This window comes from Harpegnathos saltator, unplaced genomic scaffold, assembly GCF_003227715.2.
Source record: "Harpegnathos saltator strain DR-91 unplaced genomic scaffold, Hsal_v8.6 scaffold402, whole genome shotgun sequence".
NCBI classification, from domain to species: domain Eukaryota; kingdom Metazoa; phylum Arthropoda; class Insecta; order Hymenoptera; family Formicidae; genus Harpegnathos; species Harpegnathos saltator.
In genome coordinates, this window is record NW_020230209.1 from 183,557 (window position 1) to 203,022 (window position 19,466).

The 19,466-nt window shown below is 32.6% G+C and overlaps 2 protein-coding genes and 4 long non-coding RNA genes across 10 annotated transcripts; 2 read left to right on the top strand and 4 right to left on the bottom strand.

Moving 5' to 3' along the window:
* Positions 1 to 492: 492 nt before the first annotated feature.
* LOC109503590 (uncharacterized) lies at positions 493 to 3,956 on the bottom strand. 2 transcript variants are annotated; one of them, XR_003113265.1, is made up of 4 exons: positions 3,304 to 3,956; positions 1,950 to 2,080; positions 1,403 to 1,549; positions 493 to 1,030 (listed from the first exon to the last, which is right to left on the bottom strand). XR_003113265.1 is itself a non-coding variant. In XM_025301096.1 (2 exons), the coding sequence occupies exons 1-2, from the start codon at positions 3,890 to 3,892 to the stop codon at positions 1,992 to 1,994; spliced, it is 678 nt and encodes a 225-aa protein (XP_025156881.1). In that variant the 5' UTR covers positions 3,893 to 3,956; the 3' UTR covers positions 1,665 to 1,991. The 2 variants fall into 2 exon arrangements, 1 of the variants encoding a protein (XP_025156881.1); XM_025301096.1 differs by lacking the exons at positions 493 to 1,030; positions 1,403 to 1,549 and having other exon boundaries at positions 1,665 to 2,080.
* On the bottom strand, positions 3,338 to 7,303 carry LOC105191950 (uncharacterized). 4 transcript variants are annotated; one of them, XM_019845470.2, is made up of 7 exons: positions 7,139 to 7,303; positions 6,976 to 7,061; positions 6,488 to 6,854; positions 6,031 to 6,240; positions 5,364 to 5,504; positions 4,964 to 5,296; positions 3,338 to 3,509 (listed from the first exon to the last, which is right to left on the bottom strand). In XM_019845470.2, exons 3-6 carry the CDS (start codon positions 6,612 to 6,614, stop codon positions 5,007 to 5,009), a joined length of 768 nt encoding a protein of 255 aa, XP_019701029.1. In that variant the 5' UTR covers positions 6,615 to 6,854; positions 6,976 to 7,061; positions 7,139 to 7,303; the 3' UTR covers positions 3,338 to 3,509; positions 4,964 to 5,006. The 4 variants fall into 4 exon arrangements, with proteins under 4 accessions (XP_019701029.1, XP_025156878.1, XP_025156879.1 ...); XM_025301093.1 differs by having other exon boundaries at positions 3,344 to 3,509; positions 4,978 to 5,296; XM_025301094.1 differs by lacking the exon at positions 3,338 to 3,509 and adding an exon at positions 4,650 to 4,683 and having other exon boundaries at positions 4,978 to 5,296.
* Positions 7,304 to 7,383: 80 nt separating this feature from the next.
* Positions 7,384 to 8,627, top strand: LOC105191951 (uncharacterized). Its single transcript, XR_850492.3, has 4 exons — positions 7,384 to 7,663; positions 7,790 to 7,863; positions 7,965 to 8,173; positions 8,411 to 8,627. It is a non-coding gene; the product is annotated as an uncharacterized LOC105191951 (long non-coding RNA).
* A 464-nt stretch (positions 8,628 to 9,091) lies between these two features.
* LOC109504680 (uncharacterized) lies at positions 9,092 to 10,773 on the bottom strand. The gene is made up of 3 exons (XR_002163151.2): positions 10,454 to 10,773; positions 9,899 to 10,369; positions 9,092 to 9,569 (listed from the first exon to the last, which is right to left on the bottom strand). It is a non-coding gene; the product is annotated as an uncharacterized LOC109504680 (long non-coding RNA).
* Positions 10,774 to 14,514: 3,741 nt separating this feature from the next.
* LOC112589097 (uncharacterized) lies at positions 14,515 to 16,246 on the top strand. Its single transcript, XR_003113267.1, has 2 exons — positions 14,515 to 15,788; positions 15,914 to 16,246. It is a non-coding gene; the product is annotated as an uncharacterized LOC112589097 (long non-coding RNA).
* On the bottom strand, positions 16,143 to 18,761 carry LOC112589096 (uncharacterized). The gene is made up of 2 exons (XR_003113266.1): positions 18,577 to 18,761; positions 16,143 to 16,318 (listed from the first exon to the last, which is right to left on the bottom strand). It is a non-coding gene; the product is annotated as an uncharacterized LOC112589096 (long non-coding RNA).
* Between the last annotated feature and the right edge of the window lie 705 nt (positions 18,762 to 19,466).

Sequence of the window (19,466 nt, forward strand, 5' to 3'; positions counted from 1 at the left end):
GGGCCCGCTCCCCTATAAATCCTCCCCTCCCTGACTAGCAGGGAGGGGGGTAAGGAGGGGGGGATGTCCTCTCCCTCCTTGACAGGGGACACCAGAAGGCCAACTGGCGGAGGGTAACCCTCGTCGGGGACCGCGCCCTGAATTCCCTTCGTGGAACAGGGCGCGGTACACAGGTGGTGAGGGGTTCCCGGAAGGGAGCCCTAGGGCCGGGGGGTTGGGGAGGGAATACGGGAGTAGTTCCCCCGACTCCCCTCCTCACGGTCCGACAGGTAGACATCACGCAGAGGTTTTAGTCGGTAAGAGTACGACATAACTCCCTCCCCTCCCCAAGGGGAGGGGGTATCCATGATGGATTTCCCCTGCGTGACCAAAAAAAAAAGCGTCGGAGAATCGCTAACGGATGTAATCGAGCGATAGCCGTAATGTCTTTCGGTGCCTTGTTACATACATTTAGGTTCGGGTAATAAATAATATAGCAAATATGTATGGTTTGTATATATTATATATTTTTTTCACAATTATTTAGTGCTAGAATTATATAATCAAAAAACAATCAAATACAATTGCACGTTGAAATACAATCAAATAATAAGAAATAAGAATAATTGTTTATTTAATAATTTTTATGAACATTGAAGCTTCTAACCTCTTGCTGCAGCTATATTGAAGAGTGATAGCATCATTCGGAAGCAATCAACGCGGAGTTCTCGATTTAGGGGCTAGAAGCCTTAATGATTATTGCATCATTTTTTAAAGTTGTAGTTGTAACTTGCGCTTTTTCTTTTCAATTTCTTACAAAACTTATTTTATGAAGTTATATTTTTTTTATTCCACGTTTTTGGTTATGTATCCTTGTTTTAACACTTGCTGCACTTCGTTGCTGCACTTTGAGCTAATAAATCAGGATGTCTTTGTAAAAAATTTCCAATTTCATTGAAAGGTAATTTTTTGTTATGTCTTTTCAAATAATGCCTAAAAGCATCGAGAACGAGACGTTTTTCTTCTTCCGTCCATCGATTTCGATTTATCACTAAAGGCGTAAAGATATTATTACTATTTATAAATTTTATTACAGTAAAGTCATAATTTAACCCTTTGCAGCCGGCAGATTTCGAAGAGATTGATAAACATTGGTATCTGTAAGTTGATCTAAACATTTGAATCTAGCATCGGGAGGATAGTTTTCTTTCATTATTGCTAGCCCCGGTCGCCGTGCTGCGCGCTAAGCGATCATGAATGCCACCGACTTCTACGACGGCTTGCAAATGCCGCCACTGTGGCGGCATCGACTGCAAAGGCTTAATATGTTGTACGGATCGTAATAGCAAAAAATATTATAACTTAACAATATTTACGTTTTGTCCTTTGTAAAAATTAATATAAATTATGATATTACACTTACAGGGTTTATTTTTCTTCTTATTTCTTTTTTGTTTTTTACGAGACAATTGTTCATTAAAATATTCCAAATCTGTATCATTTTCTATGTCATTCTCTGTATTATTGCTCAAGTCAATATCATCGTTAAATGTTTCAAATGTACTAGAACCTATAACGTATATTATGTCATATTTTATAGAAACGTATATTATGTCATATTTTATAGAAACGTATATTATGTCATATTTTATAACTATTAGTACAACTTTAATACATGATGCAAGTATAAGTTAAAAATTTATTCAGTGCCTGACAATGAATGGCGCAACGCTTGTGTACGAATAGAGCAAGTAAAAAGAAAGTATATTATAAATTTCGTAATAATTATTAAAAAATAAGTTAAATAATGAACGCATGAATATACGCTGTAGACGATAATGCTAGTAATTTTGTAAATAAGATCTCGTTTAAGATAACTCGAATTTATTGATAATAAACTATACGTGATGCTGGACTACATTTTTTTAATATTATTTTTAATATCACACAATGCCGTTGCCAGAACTTACAATGCCCATCATTTTTCTTATTTTTATTTCGTTTTTTGCCAATTATTTATTAAAATTTTCCAAATTTTTGTCATTTTCTATATTATTGTTGCAGTCACTATTATCGTAAGATGTTTCCCATGTACTAGAACCTGTAATAGAAACGTATATAAATATATATACATATAGGTGCCTATAGGGTGGCTGACAACAAAGTTACAAATCTTATAAAAAACATAAAAAAATATCGAGATATGTACAAAGGACGGGAAGAAATTGAAATCGACTACGTAAAGTTTTGAGAAAAATTGCTAAATAGATGAGCGAATAAACGCGCAATAGGCGAGTATCGCGGGCCTGTTACTCCGCACGACTTGGGCTGGAGTAGCAGGCCCGCGATGCTCGCCCATTGCATGTTTATTCACTCATCTATTTAGCAATTTTTCTCAAAATCTTACACAGTCGATTCCAATTTTTTTCCATCCTCTGTACTTATTTCAATGATTTTTATGTCTTTTATAATTTGTAAATTTAGTCAGCCATCCTGTATAAAATGTCTGAATAAAATGAATGTCCTGTATAAAATGTCTGAATAAAATGAATGTCCTGTATAAAATGTCTGAATAAAATGAATGTCCTGTATAAAATGTCTGAAAAATCTTGAAGTAACTATAGATGCAGGTACATTAGATAAGTTATGATAGCGATGCTTGCTGTTGTATATTTGTAGATTAGATTAAAGTGAATAAAAAGACCAATTATTTTGTAAATAACCACATAGATTTTGTTATTAATTAAAGAACAGTGTATTATTGCGTGCAATCATTTGCGATCAACTTTAATTAATAACTAAAAAGCCTATGCAAAATGATAAAGAATTTTTTATTTAGTTTGACTTACACATATACGAAAGGAGTAAATATTAGGCAAATACCCTATATATCTTTGGTTCATGTGTTCATCATTTATAATTTCTAAATTAATTTAATAACTAGACTAGAAATTATAAATAATGTTATTGCTGTCATATTTAAATTATAATCCAGAAGCTCAGTCATGGATCTTTTCTCCTTGTGTGAATTTGTAAAAGTAAAAAGCTAATCAAGAAAATAATTCAGGAAAAGATCCATGATGGCCTCTTCGTTTTTTGTCTTAATATGCAAATGAGAAAGCAAGTAACTGGTTTAACATATAATTAAATTGTGCTAAAATCATTATAGTCTATAAAAATTTCATTATAGTCACTCAACATAAATAAAATGTGACAAATGTTATATTACGTGCTACTCTTACAATAATACCAGTTACTTTTTGCTTACTAAGATAATTAAATACCTTTTTAAAATTGTTTGTTACAAATATAATAAATACATACCTTGAACTAGTTGTCTAGATGTAGTTATATTAAACTCATCGCTGTATGTCTTTTGGTTTGTGTTTTCATTATCAAAGATCGTAGAATCCGAATAGTCACTATCATTGTCTTCGCTGTTCCCTTGTGCTGCTTCCAAATATTGTGATACTTCCAATATTTCTTTCTCAATAACAAGTTGTCTGTAGTGACTTAAATGTATTTTGTCACTGTAACCCATAAAGTTCGCAAATGCTGAGATCTCATTTTCTGATAAGTTATAATTGATACATATTGTCGCTATATGTTTATGTAACTCAGTTGCACGTAAGGTCTCTGGTTTTTCTGCACCACATTCTAACGCATATTGTCGCAATAAATCACAAGCCAAAAGATATTTGTATTTATTTTTTGCAATAGATGGAAGACCAAATAAATATGGGTTTTTTGAAGAAACTCTCGCAGCTTTTCTATACCTTAGGATCATATCAATGCAATTTCTTAATTCTTCAGTTAATAGGACTGGTACTGATCTACCAAGTTTACCTCTTAAGGTAAATAGTATATATTTCTGAGCTATCTGCTGAGCATGTATTGAAAGTGCTTTATACATGTCATTCGTCTGATAATTGATTCCTTCATAACTTTTATAATCTTCAATTAAAGTTCTCTATATGTTCAATTAAAGTTCTCTGTATTTCTCCAGCTCTACGGCGATTGAAAACTTGTACACTAGTTAATGTTACCTTTATAAGCGTAAGCCATGTGTTATAAGAAAACTCTTTTTTTAAAGAATTATACGCTATTTGACGTTTCTCTTGTAAAAAGTTGTAAAGCTTAATAATATCAGATTTTGAAGGCAAAACAATTTTTTTGTGTCTTTTATTTCGGCTCATTGTCTCAGATATTGTTTTAGAAATATGCGTATTAAAATCTTAAGTAAATACTTTTAGAAAATCTTCTGTTAGTAATTTCTTATTGTTATCTTCCCTCCTGATATATCGGTTGATTAATAATTTTCCTATTTCTTTTAACAACATTCCGAGTGCAGATGCTAACGACGAGATTTTATAAAATTTTCCGCATAAAGACAATCTTGATAATATGTTTATAGCGTCGATACAAGCACTACTATATTTTGGAAAATAAATGGAAGCAAAATCTTCAACTTCAGGATGTTTATCTTTTAATAAGTTGAATAGACGACCGATTTTTCTTATTTTTTGTCTTATCATATTATCATTATGATCTGAAGTTTTATATTTTTCACACTGTTGATTTCCATAGGCAATAATTAGTTCGTCATAACGTACAAGTCGTATAATGTTATCTTCTCTTAAAATAGGAAAAACACGTAATCTTAAAGCACTGCTTGCTTCATGATTCGATCCAGTACCTTCCTGCCTAAAATCGATATCGTTCTAGTATATTTAGTTTTGGATATAATACATCTGTTATAGTTATGTCTGCTTGTACACTTTAATATAAATACTTTGCATTTTGGACATACAACATAATCAGATGGTAATATTTTATATATTTTTTTAGAACGCCTTTCTACGAGCAATTCGCCGTTATTTCGTGCACAATCAACATTAAAATAAAAATTTCCACGTCTTCGGATTGTTTGGATAATTTTCCTTCGCTCCACACTTCCTTTCGGTCAAGTTTTAAATTTTTGTACCTCTAATTCATTACCGTGTATTCGTTCCAAATGACGAACTATTTTACATTGGAATGTATTGCAGTACATAAAAATGTTTTCTTTTTCCCGCATCCAGAGGCAAAACAAACATTTCGGTGTCATCTCGGGCACCTTTTCCTGATACATTTATAAACATGGATACATCCAATCCGCCAGATGTATTTGTGGAATTATTAGTTTTTTCAACAATAGAATTTGATTCTTTATTTATTGTAGGTTCAGCTAAACTTCTATCAGATGAAGTGTTCGATAGTATATAAGAAGTATCCTTTTCTAAATTGTCTTGCACACTGTTATTACTAGTGATGCATTCTGAAAAAATCAATAACATTTATATATATTTATAAGAAGTAATTTTAGTTTTAAAATAATAATATACCTCCAGTGGACATATGACTATCATCAGAATGTTCAGTAATTGTATTAACTGTAGCTATTCTTTCAGTAGAAGTGCGTTCATATATATTATCATCTTCATATATCTCAAACACATTGTCATTCCAGTAATAATTGTAAATTCCTAAATTTATATACAATGTGCAATAAAATATAACACAAAATAACATATAAATTAATTTTTCATAAAATTTAAAATGTATTTATTACTAAAATTATGTATAATTTCTGATAAAAATAATATGTTATTACAGTAAAATAAAAATATTTGTAACCATAATCATATAAATTGGTTATTTCAACACGCATATAATTTATATTATTTCTCTCTACGATTATATTTACAAATAATAAACATTTTTCTCAGTTTATAATAAATTATTATAAAAATTAATAAATATTTAATAGATAAGTTAAAATATAGATTCTGTATAATTAATGAGATTAGTAATTAAATAAAGAAGTTAAAAAGGTCTCGATATTACCCAAATATCTATATAAAAGTTCCCGTATAAATAAATAAGTATAAACTTAAATCGGGACAAGATATATTTTAAAATAAATGTAACAATATAAATCTATCTATATGTTTGCTCATATCGATGTGAAAGTTTATACTTATTCATATAAATTAGTAAAATTTCTGGAACCTTCATTTGATTTTTCTCTATCACTTTCCATTTGTCTACATATTTTTGTATATATTTCACTCTCCAATTGTTCACAATTCTCTGTATCTAATTCACATGTCTCAGTATGATTATTCTTATCTTTCATCATGTTAGTGGGTTCGTTTTCATCATTTTTATCAGTAACATCAGGAATGATAGTATATTCTGTTGCCTTTATCATATCGTTTTCTGAACAAAATATATTAATTCAATTTATGATTTATAATTATTAATTAAATAAATAAGTTAAACAGGCCTGAAAGGTACTCAAATATCTAAATAAAAGTACCCATATCAGTAAATAAGTATAAATTTAAAGCGCAACAAGATATATTTTAAAATAAATATAAATAGCAATATAAATATATCTATATGTTTGCTCATATCGATGTGAAAATTTACACTTATTTATATTAATTAGTAAAATTTGTGAAACCTTCATTTGATTTTTCTCTATCACATTCCATTTGTATATATGCCTCTGTATTTATTTCACTCTCCATTTGTTCACATATATCTGTATCTAATTCACATGTCTTAATATGGTCATTGTTATCTTTCATCACATTGGTGGGTTCATTTCCATCGTTTTTTTCAGAAAGATCAAGAATGACAGTATCTTCTGTTGCTTTTATCACATTGTTTTCTGAAAAAAATATATTTATTCAATTTATAATTTATAAAATACACAAATATATTTCACATTAAGACAAAAAATATCTTATCTTGTTCTGGGCTTTAGATACATCCTGAAGTACTAATGTCAATGTACGTTGCAACACAATTTTTGCAACATCTCCAACCTAGGATTTTTTAATATCATTTAGTACATTAATATTTTCTATAATATAAAGAAATATAGTATCGAAGACTTCAATAATTTTATTTAAGATTACATTTTTGTAAGTACATTATTATATTTACCATGATGTGCTAAGATATGACAAGTATATCTTTTACCATCTTTATATTTTGCGATATATTCATTCTTGGATTTCACTACATTTTTTCTTTGACACACATAATATATACCGTCAGTAAATAATATGAGTACATACATTGCGAATATTTAACACAAATTGCTCACTCGTGGTTTATTGACAAAGCCTCAGATCGACGTTAACAATCACGCATATTAAAAAATAAGGCGAGAAGTAACTACGATGCGTGTTTGAACACTAGAACGTTATGAATGCACAGCGCTTAGACTATAGCAGTAGGCAATAGAAAGTATGTAGGCGATAGAGAAAAACAGTTGATTATCATTTCTCAGATGTTCAACTGTTTTTCTCTATCGCCTACATACTCTCTGTCGCCTACTGCTATAGTCTAGGCACTGTGTATTCATAACGTTCTAGTGTTCAAATATGCATCGTAGTTACTTTCCGCCTTATTTTTTAATATGCGTGATTGTTAACGTCGATCTGAGGCTTTGTCAATAAACCACGAGTGAGCAATTTGTGTTAAATATTCGCAATGTATGTACTCATATTATTTGCTGACGGTATATATTACGTGTGTCAAAGAAAAAATATAGTGAAATCCAGGAATAAATATATCGCAAAATATTAATATGATAAAAGATATACTTGTCGTATCTTAGCACATCATGGTAAGTATAACAATGTACTTACAAAAATGTAATATTAAATAAAATTATTGAAGTCTCCGATACTACATTTCTTTATATTATAAAAAATATTAATGTACTAAATGATAATAAAAAATCCTTGCTTAGGAATATATCAAAAATTGTGTTGCAACGTACATTGACATTAGTACCTCGGAATGTATCTAAAGCCCAGAATACGAGTAAGATATTTAATTTATATCTCGTATTGTTATTTTTTATCTTAATGTGAAATATATGTGTATTTTATAAATCATAAATTGAATAAATATATTTTTTTCAGGAAACGATGTGATAAAGGAAGCAGAAGATACTATCATTCTTGATGTTACTGATAAAAATGGTGGTAACGAACCCACAACATGATGAACGATAAGAATAACCATACTGAAACATGTGAATTAGATACAGGGATTTGTGAACAATTGGAGAGTGTCATATATACAGAAATATATAGACAAATGTAAAGTGATAGAGAAAAATCAAATGAAGGTTTCACAAATTTTATTAATTTATATAAGTATAAATTTTCACATCGATATGAGCAAACATAGATATATTTATACTGCTACATTTATTTTAAAATATATCTTGTTGTGCTTTAAATTTATACTTATTTACTGATATGGGTACTTTTATCTAGATATTTGGGTACTTTTCAGACCTTTTTAACTTATTTATTTAATTAATAATTATAAATCATAAATTGAATTAAATTATTTTTTTCAGAAAATGATGTGATAAAGGCAACAGAAGATATCATTCTTGATGTTACCGATAAAAATGATAAAAACGAACCCACTAACATGATGAAAGATAAAAGTAACCATACTGAGACGTGTGAATTAGATACAGAGATTTGTGAACAATTAGAGAGTGAAATATATACAAAAATATGTAGACAAATGGAAAGTGATAGAGCAAAATCAAATGAAAGTTTTACAAATTTTACTAATATGTAATTTTACTAATAAATATGAATAAGTATAAATTTTCACATTGATATAAGTAAACATATAGATAGATTTATATTGTTACATTTATTTTAAAATATATCTTGTCCCGATTTAAGTTTATACTTATTTATTTATACAGGAACTTTTATATAGATATTTTGGTAATACTGAGACGTTTCTAACTTCTTTATTTAATTACTAATCTCATTATTTATACAGAATCTATTTTAACTTATCTATTAAATATTTATTAATTTTTATAATAATTTATAAAAATTAATAAATTATTATAAAAATTAATATTCTTCTTATCCGCGACTATATATATGTAAGATTAAATAATTAGATCTTATATATACATATATACATACATAAAGATTTATATGCATAAATCATATTTTATATATTCACATATAAGAAGTTTAACACTATTTAAAGTAATGATGTAACACATTTACTTATTGATTTTTTCGGAATGCTTTACTAGTAATAATAGTATGCAAGACAATTTAGGAAAATATACTTCTTATATACTATCGAATACTTCATCTGATAAAAGTTTAACTCAATCTACAATAAATAATCAAATTCTATTGTTAAAAACTAATAATTACACAAATACATCTAACAGATTGGATGTATCCACGTTTATAAATGTGTCAGAAAAAGCCCGAGATGACACCGAAATGTTTGTTCTGCCTCTGGATGTGGGGAAAAAAAAACATTTTTGTATGTAATGCAATACATTCCAATGTAAAATAGCTCGTCATTTGGGACCAGTACATGATAATTAGAGGTACAAATATTTAAAACTTTAGTGAAAGGAAGTGTGGAGCGAAGGAAAATTATCCAAACAATCCGAAAACGTGGCGATTTTTATTTTAATGTTGATTGTGCACGAAATAACGGCGAATTGCTCGTAGAAAGGCGTTCTAAAAAAATATATAAAAGATTACCATCTGATTATGTTGTATGTCCAAGATGCAAAGCATTTATATTAAAGTGTACAAGCAGACATCACTATAAGAGATGTATTGTATTCAAAACTAAAGATACTAGAATGATATCGATTTTAGGCATGGCTGCAACGAGAGGCTAGAAGCTTTAATGTTCATAAAAATTATTAAATAAAAAACTACCCTTATTTCTTATTATTTGATTGTATTTCAACGTGCAATTCCATTTGATTGTTTTTTGATTATGTAATTCTAGCACTAAATTGTGAAAAAAATATATAATATACACAAACCATACATATTACCTATATTATTTATTATCCGAACTTAAATATATGTAACGATGGACCGAAAGGCATCGTTACGGGTATCGTTCGATTACATTCGTGAGCGATTTTCCGATACCCTCCACCTTGCTAAAAGAACCATGGAACTGCGACAAGCGCCGCGATATGTAAACACGACATCCGTGTCGAGAAAGCCAGATAAATAATACGCGGTTATCTGTCAAACCGAGGAAGAGAACCAGGAGATTCTTGTATATATAGTTGCGATGACCGAATGAGAGAGATTCATCCGAGCGATCTCTGCCAAGAGAGAGCACTCTTAGTCTGTAGATGCTCAGCACTTCCTTTCCACCTTAAATACGCGGTAAAATTCCATCCAGAAAACGAGCAGCGGATACATGGCCGCTTCCTAGTTCCGCTGATCCGTTGCGCGAATCTCCGTCACCGACCTGAGGATCGCGAATTTGCGACCCTACTTCCGGACCTAACCTAATAAATCAGTGAATGCGCGGATTTTATTCATCATTCCAACCGTAATCGAAATACCGTGGATTCGCAGCATTCCACACTGACCTATAAGTCCGCATACGCGACTCCTAATCTTCGTTAACAACCAATTTTCCAGTCGTTCACAAGTATACACGCACACCGAGAATTGTATTGCGTATAACTAACTGTCTCGCTTAATCCACCGTGCGAGTCCTTCATCCCTTCCTTCAATATATGGCTCTGGGCTTGTGGGAGTAGTACGCTGTCCCCACAATCAAAAAATATGCGCAATTACAAGAACCACATCAAACCGCCACAGAAGACTTACACCGTGCGAATCGAACTCGCGCTCACGACCCCGGCCGAGTCTTCGCGCCACGTGCGCATCCATAGACATAGGGCGTGTTCCAAAATTCACTGCCAGTACTGAAAATATATAAGATCTGTTTTTTATCGCTGAATTAGTGTACACTCAGGGAACATAAAAAGAAATAGATATACATCTAGGAGTTAGTGAAAGGGAGTGGAGAAGAGAATAAATGTAAGATAGTGCAGCCAGTTCAGCAATAAAAAACAAACCTATAGTTTGTATCACGCAAACTATAACTTTTCAGCGCTGGCAGTGAATTTTGGAACACGGCCTAGATATATTATGTCTATGCGCGCACCTGTTTCGTACATTAAAAACAAGTAAATATTGACGGCGTTAAATTACCGCGAGTAATTCACCCACTCGCACCATACATAAACACTCCGTAAATATAGCTTGTACATATACTTGGACAAATTAAAGAGACACATTGATTTTCACCAATTAAAAATGAGTTACAAATCAATCACCTACTCTTCGTTACTTTCTCCGAACCCGGCAAACCGACGAGCCGAATCCAGAAAAGATCGCCCGTTACATATATACAGGGTTGGAAAGTTACTTTTTAAAAGTAACTCGTTACCGTTACCATTACTTTCGGTAAAAAGTAACTCGTTACCGTTACTCGTTACTGATCTTAAAAAATAACGCGTTACCGTTACTTGAAAGTAACGATATTTTATTTCGTTACTTTCCGTTACTTTTTTTTGTTGTAAATCCAGGATTATAAGAAAGGTGCTAAGACAAGATATAAATCGGACATAAGACGATTAGAAATATATATATATATATATATTTAAATATTTTTATTATTTTATGTTATTAAGTATTGTATTTAATGAAAAGTTTCTTAATTAGTGGATATGTATTTAATATTTGGACATTAGTGCCTGTTGACTTTAAAAATCTTTGCCATTCATCATAGGCAGATTTCTCATTTGATGTTTGCTATTTAAAATTAAAAAAGTCATCGTTATTATTGTGCTTATCAGACATCAAAAAATTTTTAATTGAAAGAATTCCTTATAAATCTTCTAAATACGTTTGCGCAAGTTTTCACTTATCTTCAGCTAACCAACTCAATTTGGGATGCAAACAGCTGGCAATTATCAATTCTTCTTTTTCGAATGTAGTATAAAACCTAAAGTTGAATCAATAAAATTAAATATGAACATATTGGTTTTTCTTTTTGATCAGATGAATGTTGTTTGATGAACATATGTATTAACCAAATTACACCAACTTACCTTTCTTTTACACCTTTCTGTATAGCTAAGGCCAATGGATGACAATATGTGAGTCCATCTTTATTGGTTCTCATTAAATTCAGCATAAAACAAAAAATGCATAGAAATTAAATACAATTAAGTTTAATTTTATAAAAATTAAAAAGTAACGATTAAAGTAACGGACGTTTTGTTACTCGTTACAAAAAAAATGTATCACCGTTACTTTTTCGTTACTGACACCAAAAAGTAACGGCGTTCCCTAATCGTTACTCAAAAAAGTAACGATACGGCGTTACAAGTAACGCGTTACTTCCCAACCCTGCATAAATAATATTCGATTATAATCTATTCATAATTTCTTAAGCCCACAATAGATAAGAATTGTACATTCCTAGTAAGCAAAATGATTGTGTATTGAGCGCAAATTGACAGCAAATTCGGTCAAAACTTGATATCAAAACCGTAGCTATCTGTGTCCTCATTTAGCTTGTGTTTTGGCGTCAAGGTTTGCTGCCGAGCAACTTGTAACAAAAACCGTGCAAGTCTTGTAGCGCACCAAGATTTGCTCGGTTTTCGTCAATTTGGCGTCAAATCGCTATAAGTTCTGCGCGGCTTTTACCGTAAATTTGCACCAAATTTCCGACAGCAGTAGAACAGAATATGAGCAATGTAATACTTCGCTAATGACGTCGATATCTCTACTCGTTGCCGAGATATAAGCGAAAAATGCACACGCCGTGAAAAAGTTCGGTCGACATGTCGCAGTGTGTACGCACCTTGACATTTCGCTTACCGCATACCCTTCATTAATCTCATTATATAATTTTCATTCCTGCAGAGCAGATGACGCATTTTTACGAATATTGTTGATATGTTAGGCGTTTACAGAAAATAGGCGTAAGTGTGAAATTTTGGCGCCAAAAGGAGCAGCATGCATGAGCGTCCGTGTCACTTTCAAACCGCCCGTACCATTTCGCATAAAATTGTTGAGATTTGCGCGTCAGTGAATTCTTTATTAAGGATAAAAAATTATTTCAGCTAAAGAATCCCAAACATTGACAAAAGACGATGCCGCCGGCAGTTCCCCGAAACAAATGATTGTCATCGTAGATACAGTCTGCTCAGCAGGTACAGACGCTTTCAAAGATGCCGCTCACACAATACGATCCTTTTAGGCCTGAAAAATTATAGTGGCACATTATTCGCTTATATCTCTGCAACCTCTGCATATAAGATATGGTCGATGTTCCACAATAAATGCTTTCGCGGTATTCTGTTCTACTCGAGTTGATTATTCATAACGATACGATTAATGACCCTGTGATGAACGCAATGTGAAAGCGCTCTCATCTTGCGTCTTGTCAGCCGAACTCGTTAGCGGCATTTACATTTTTCGCTTATATTTCGGCAACCACTCGAGATATCGATGTCCCACCAACAGCATTATCTTCCCTGCGTCCTGTTCTATGAGGATTAGTGGTTTCTAATGATACGAATAATGAGCATTCGATAATTATTGAGAGAGACCGCGTAAGCACGGCACGGGACAAGCTCTTACACGCGCACTTACCCGCTTCAATTAACGAACTCTTATTATTCGTACCATTATAAACTATTAATCCCAGTAGAACAGAATATGAGCAATGTAATACTTCGCTAATAACGTCGATATCTCTACCCGTTGCCGAGGTATAAGTAAAAAATGCACATGCCGTGAACAAGTTCGGTCGACATGTCGCAGTGTGTACGCACCTTGACATTTCGCTTACCGCATACCCTTCATTAATCACATTATATAATTTTCATTCCTGCAGAGCAGATGACGCACTTTTACGAATATTGTTGATATGTTAGGCATTTACAGAAAATAGGCGTAAATGTGACTGAGAAATTTTGGCGCCAGAAGGAGCAGCATGCGTGACCGTCCGTGTGTCTTTCACACCGCCCGTTCCATCTCGCATAATTATGTATTTCTCATGTAAAAGGATGGTGATTTGTATTAAACAAGAGTTTTATCGCCGCTTTTTACGGTCTTTTATCGCTGGTCATTGGTTACCTCTAATACAGATTAATGTCTGATATTTAATAATTTTCCCTTAAGTTTTTGTTAATTATACCGACTTAAGCTTTTCTATATATAATATCGTCGTGATGTAGCTCTGATTTATTATCTTAGTTTATTTTTCAATTGCTTCTTAATATATGTTGTCATCTACGGCTAGTCGTTGACTTTCACAGCAATCCAAATCTTAAAATCTTTAAGAATTTTCATTCCTGAACTGATACTCTACAGCGACTTGAGCTCTTTTCTACATAATATCGTCGTGATGTAGCTCTGATTTATTATTTTAGTCTATCTCTCAAATGCTTCTTAATATATGCAGTCATCTATACCTTGTCTTTGACTTTCATGGTAATTGTAACCTTAAAATCTTTAAGAATTTTTATTCCCGAACTGAGACTGTCCAACGACTTGGGCTCTTCTACACATAATATCGTCGTGAAAGAGCATTGATTTATTATTTTAGTCTATCTCTCAATTGTTTCTTAATATATGCTGTCATCTATACCTTGTCGTTGACTTTCATCGCAGTGGAGATCTTAAAATTTTTAAGAATTTTTATTCCCGAACTGAGACTGTCCAACGACTTGGGCTCTTCTACACATAATATCGTCGTGATACAGCACTGATTTATTATTTTACTCTATCTCTCAATTGTTTCTTAATATATGCTACCATCTATACCTTGTCGTTGACTTTCATGGCGGTGGAGATCTTAAAATCTTTAAGAATTTTTATTCCTGAACTGATACTGATACTGAACTGATACAACGACTTGAGCTCTTCTATACATAATATCGTCGTGTTGTATCACTGATTTATCATCTTAGCCTATCTATCAATTGCTTCTTAATATATGCTGTCATCTATACATTGTCATTAAATTTCATCACAATCAAAATCTTAAAATCTCTAAGAATTTTCATCTCAGGACTGAGACTATCCGGAGACTCGCGCTTTTCTAGACATACTATCATTATGTTATATTTCTAACTTATTATTTTACTTGGCTTCTCAATTGCTTCTCAACATGTGTTGTCGCCTACACCTTGTCATAAATTTCATTGCAGTAGAAATGTCTCAATCTTCTACATCTTACATATGAGACACGAGACATATTGAAAAGCGATTGAGAGGCAAACTAAAATAATAAATTGGAACTATTTCGCAATGACATTATGCTTAGGAAAGCACGAGTCGCTGTATAATCTCAGCCTTGAGATAAAAATTCATATACATTTTGATTGCGATGAAATTAACGACAAAGTACAAGAGACATCATACATTCGAAAACGATTAAAGGGTAAACTGAAATAATAAATTAGAGCTCCATCACGACAATATTATACATGGAAAAGTGTGAGTCTATACAGTTAACATGAACTTGGGAAAATAATGTTTAAAATTGAGAATTTTGCTATAATGAAATTTATGACAAGGTATAGGGGACAACACATGTTGAAAAGCTATTGAGAAGCCAATTAAAATAATATATTAGAACTAAAACATAATGATATCATGCCTAGAATAGCTCATGTCGTTGGGCGGTCTCAGTTCAGAAATATAAATTCTTAAAGATTTTAAGATTTCGATAGCGATCAAAGTTAACGACAAGATATAGATAACAGCATATATTAAGAAGCAATTAGAAGATAGATCAAAATAATAAATCAGAGTTACATCACGACGATATTATGTATAGAAAAGCGCAAGTCGGTATAATGAGCAGAAACTTAGGGAAAAATTAATAAATATTAGGTACGAATTTGTATTTCTTGACTACATGTACTCCTTCATGTGTGACATGATTATTATAAAAATCAATAACTCTGTTATGTCGTCCAATTTTAATATTTGTTTTCCATCCTTTTATACGGTTGCAGTTTAACTTGTTGCATGTGTAAGATACAGACGAGGGAGGACAGCACCAGTCTCTTCCGGGGGAGCCACGGGAGAAAGGCCGCTCCTGTGTTCGATTCGACGGATGGAATAAAACGAGACGAATGGCGGCAGGGACAGGGGCAAGGACGAGACGGAGGCAAGGCTTTTTGCCATTTAACGTTGAGACGGAGAATAAAAATAGAGTCGAGTCGAAAGACAAGTCGTAGATCGTTAAGCTTTGTAAAGCGATATATTTAGTATAAATTGCGGTGTCGGTATTATTGTATTTGAGTTCTTTTAAAATATACATATACTTATATTCTTGTTCACTATAAGAGGAGTTTCACGTTGATCGCTCGGAACCTTTACATCCTGAACATCCCCTTTTTCTAACTAAGGAGGAGGATCTAGAAGGAGAGAAAGAGAAAGAGAAAGGAACAAAGATATAGACGATATCTCTTTTAAATCTTACACATGCATGGGTTATTATGATAAAGAAGTTAACCTCAAACTTTGATATTTTATAAAATATATACATGTATATAGCTAAATGATGTTAATTTTGTATTCCTCATAAAAAGGGATGTAGATTTATATTAAGCAAAAGTTTTGTCGTCGTTTTTATGATCCTTTAGCGCTATTCATTGGTTAACTCAAATGCAGATTCGTACCTAATATTTAATAATTTTCTCAAAGTTTTTGCTAAATATACCGACTTGCGCTTTTCTGTACATAATATCGTCGTGTTGTTACTCTGATTTATCATTTTATCCTATCTTTCAATTGCTTCTTAATATATGCTGTCATCTATACATTGTCATTAATTTTCATCGCAATCGAAATCTTAAAATCTTTAAGAATTTTCATCTCAGGACTGAGACTATCCGGAGACTCGCGCTTTTCTAGACATACTATCATTATATTATATTTCTAACTTATTATTTTACTTGGCTTCTCAATTGCTTCTCATGTGTTGTCGCCTACACCTTGTCATAAATTTCATTGCAGTAGAAATGTCTCAATCTTCTACATCTTACATATGAGACACGAGACATATTGAAAAGCGATTGAGAGGCAAACTAAAATAATAAATTGGAACTACTTCGCAATGACATTATGCTTAGGAAAGCACGAGTCGCTGTGTAATCTCAGCCTTGAGATAAAAATTCATATACATTTTGATTGCAATGAAATTAACGACAAAGTACAAGAGACATTATACGTTGGAAAACGACTAAAGGGTAAACTAAAATAATAAATTAGAGCTCCATCACGACAATATTATACATGGAAAAGCGTGAGTCTATACAGTTAACATGAACTTGGGAAAAAAATGTTTAAAATTGAGAATTTTTTGCTGCAATGGAATTTATGACAAGGTATAGGAGACAACACATGTTGAAAAGCTATTGAGAAACTAACTAAAATAATATATTAGAACTAAAACACAATGATATCATGCCTAGAAAAGCTCATGTCGTTGGGCGGTCTCAGTTCAGAAATATAAATTCTTATAGATGTTAAGATTTCGATAGCGATCAAAGTTAAGGACAAGATATAGATAACAGCATATATTAAGAAGCAATTGAGAGATAAATTAAAATATTAAATCAGTGCTTCATCACGACGATGTTATTTATAGACAAGCACAAGTCTGTATAATTAGCAATAACTTAACAAAAAGTTATTAAATATTAGGTACTAATCTATATTTGTGGATTACATGTAGTTTTTCATGACTATATAATTATTATAAAAATAAACATAGTTATTATACCGTGCATTTATTCTCTCACATATTTGCCAATTTTTGTCGAAGCTTTACGTACTAGATTGCAATATTAACCCAGTTATTGTATTTATCTAGATGATTTTTATCTTCTTCATAAGTTTTATAAGTTTATAATCACCTTCCATTTATAAAGAAAACTAATTTTTTCTGCAAGTTTATTTTGTAATCTTTGACGCATGCTTTATGACTATAACACAAGCGTTGGATGTCTTTGCTCAGATACTATATATAAAAAAATAGCTACGCAGCGACGTAAAGCGATAATGATGTCGCAAAAATTTCGATCTGTACGCTGATTGAGTATTCGAAACCATAAATGTAAAAAGAAACTACTTTTAATTTTTATGTGTTCACTAATATTTTTTTCAATTCACTCCGCTATGTGTATAAATAAAAATAATAAATTAAATTAAATCACATTAAGTTGCTATGCTACCATTTTGTGTTTCGTCCAGTGCGAACTATATTCTTTATATGAAAATGATTTGCTGTTGTTTGCATTATGGTCCTAATAAAATACGGTGCACCAAAAGAATGAATAGTACATACGGTTTGTATATTAGCGGGACATAAAATTTTATATGGTCTTGATAAAATACGTTTTATTCACATTGGTTTTACCGGGACGGTCTCGATAAACTACGGAATATAAAAAGTATTATAAGGACCGACCCACTAAGAGCCAATGGTCCCGCTAAAATACATTACAATCTAAAAAGGGTCCTTCTAAACTACTCTATATAAACATATATATATATATATATATATGTGTGTATAAAACACATAAACATATATATTTTAAAGCGATTATTAAGGGAAGAAAAAATTATAATTATAATAAAACACGAGTGTACGCTCCAGCTGACATCTTACGTTGCGACGGGCCTCAGCGATCCGCGATCGTCGCCTCGGCCGCTGAGCGCGGAACGGTGGAAGGGGAACGGTGGGTGTCACCGCTTGAAATCCGGCCGAAAAGGGCACTTAGTCTCCAGCTCTGTCCTAGACCATTGCTGCCTGTTGCTAATAGATGTCTAGTGAAGGTTCTTACAGTATGTGTGATAACGTCACCCATACGTCAAAAGAAAAAATATGGCGGCGGTGTAGGCCAGACTCGAACCTGGGCTCCGCGGTTGCTATCGAACGCTCGAACCTCCTAGACCACTGTCGCCTATTGCTAGTAGAGGTCTAATGAAGGTTCTTACAGTATGTGTGATGACGTCACAATACGTCAAAAGAAAGAACATGGCGGCGGTATAGGCCAGACTCGAACCTGGGTCTCGCGGTTGCTATCGAACGTTCGAACCTCCTAGACCACCGTCGCCTATTGCTAGTAGATGTCTGGTGAAAATTCTTACAGTATGTGTTATGACGTCACGCATACGTCAAAAGAAAAAACATGGCGGCGGTATAGGCCAGACTCAAACCCCGGACCCTTCGTTTAATGTGCCATATCGAACGTCTTTCAAACGTCTCTCGAACGTCTATCGAATGTCTATCAATCGTCTCTCGGACGTCTATCGAACGTCTCTCGAACGTCTATCGAACGTCTCACGAACGTCTCTCGAACGTCTATCGAACGTCTATAGAACGTCTCTCGAACGTTTATCGGACGTATCTCGAACGTCTCTCGAACGTCTATCGGACGTCTATCGAATGTTTGTGCTTACAGTTTCTCCAAACGGTAGAGGATCAATTTAAATGATGATGACATTCCACTAACAACAGTCAGTATTCGTTCGACAGTTTGCAAACATGTTGCTAAC

Coding starts and splice junctions, on each gene's coding strand:
- LOC109503590 (XM_025301096.1), bottom strand. CDS start 3,892: ATGTATAAAGCACTTTCAATACATGCTCAGCAGATAGCTCAGAAATAT. Junction 2,081..3,303: donor ATCTAGACAACTAGTTCAAG/GTATGTATTTAT, acceptor TTTCTATTACAG/GTTCTAGTACATGGGAAACA.
- LOC105191950 (XM_019845470.2), bottom strand. CDS start 6,614: ATGAAAGATAACAATGACCATATTAAGACATGTGAATTAGATACAGAT. Junction 6,241..6,487: donor TAGAGAAAAATCAAATGAAG/GTTTCACAAATT, acceptor TATTTTGTTCAG/AAAACGATATGATAAAGGCA. Junction 5,297..5,363: donor TAGTCATATGTCCACTGGAG/GTATATTATTAT, acceptor TGATTTTTTCAG/AATGCATCACTAGTAATAAC.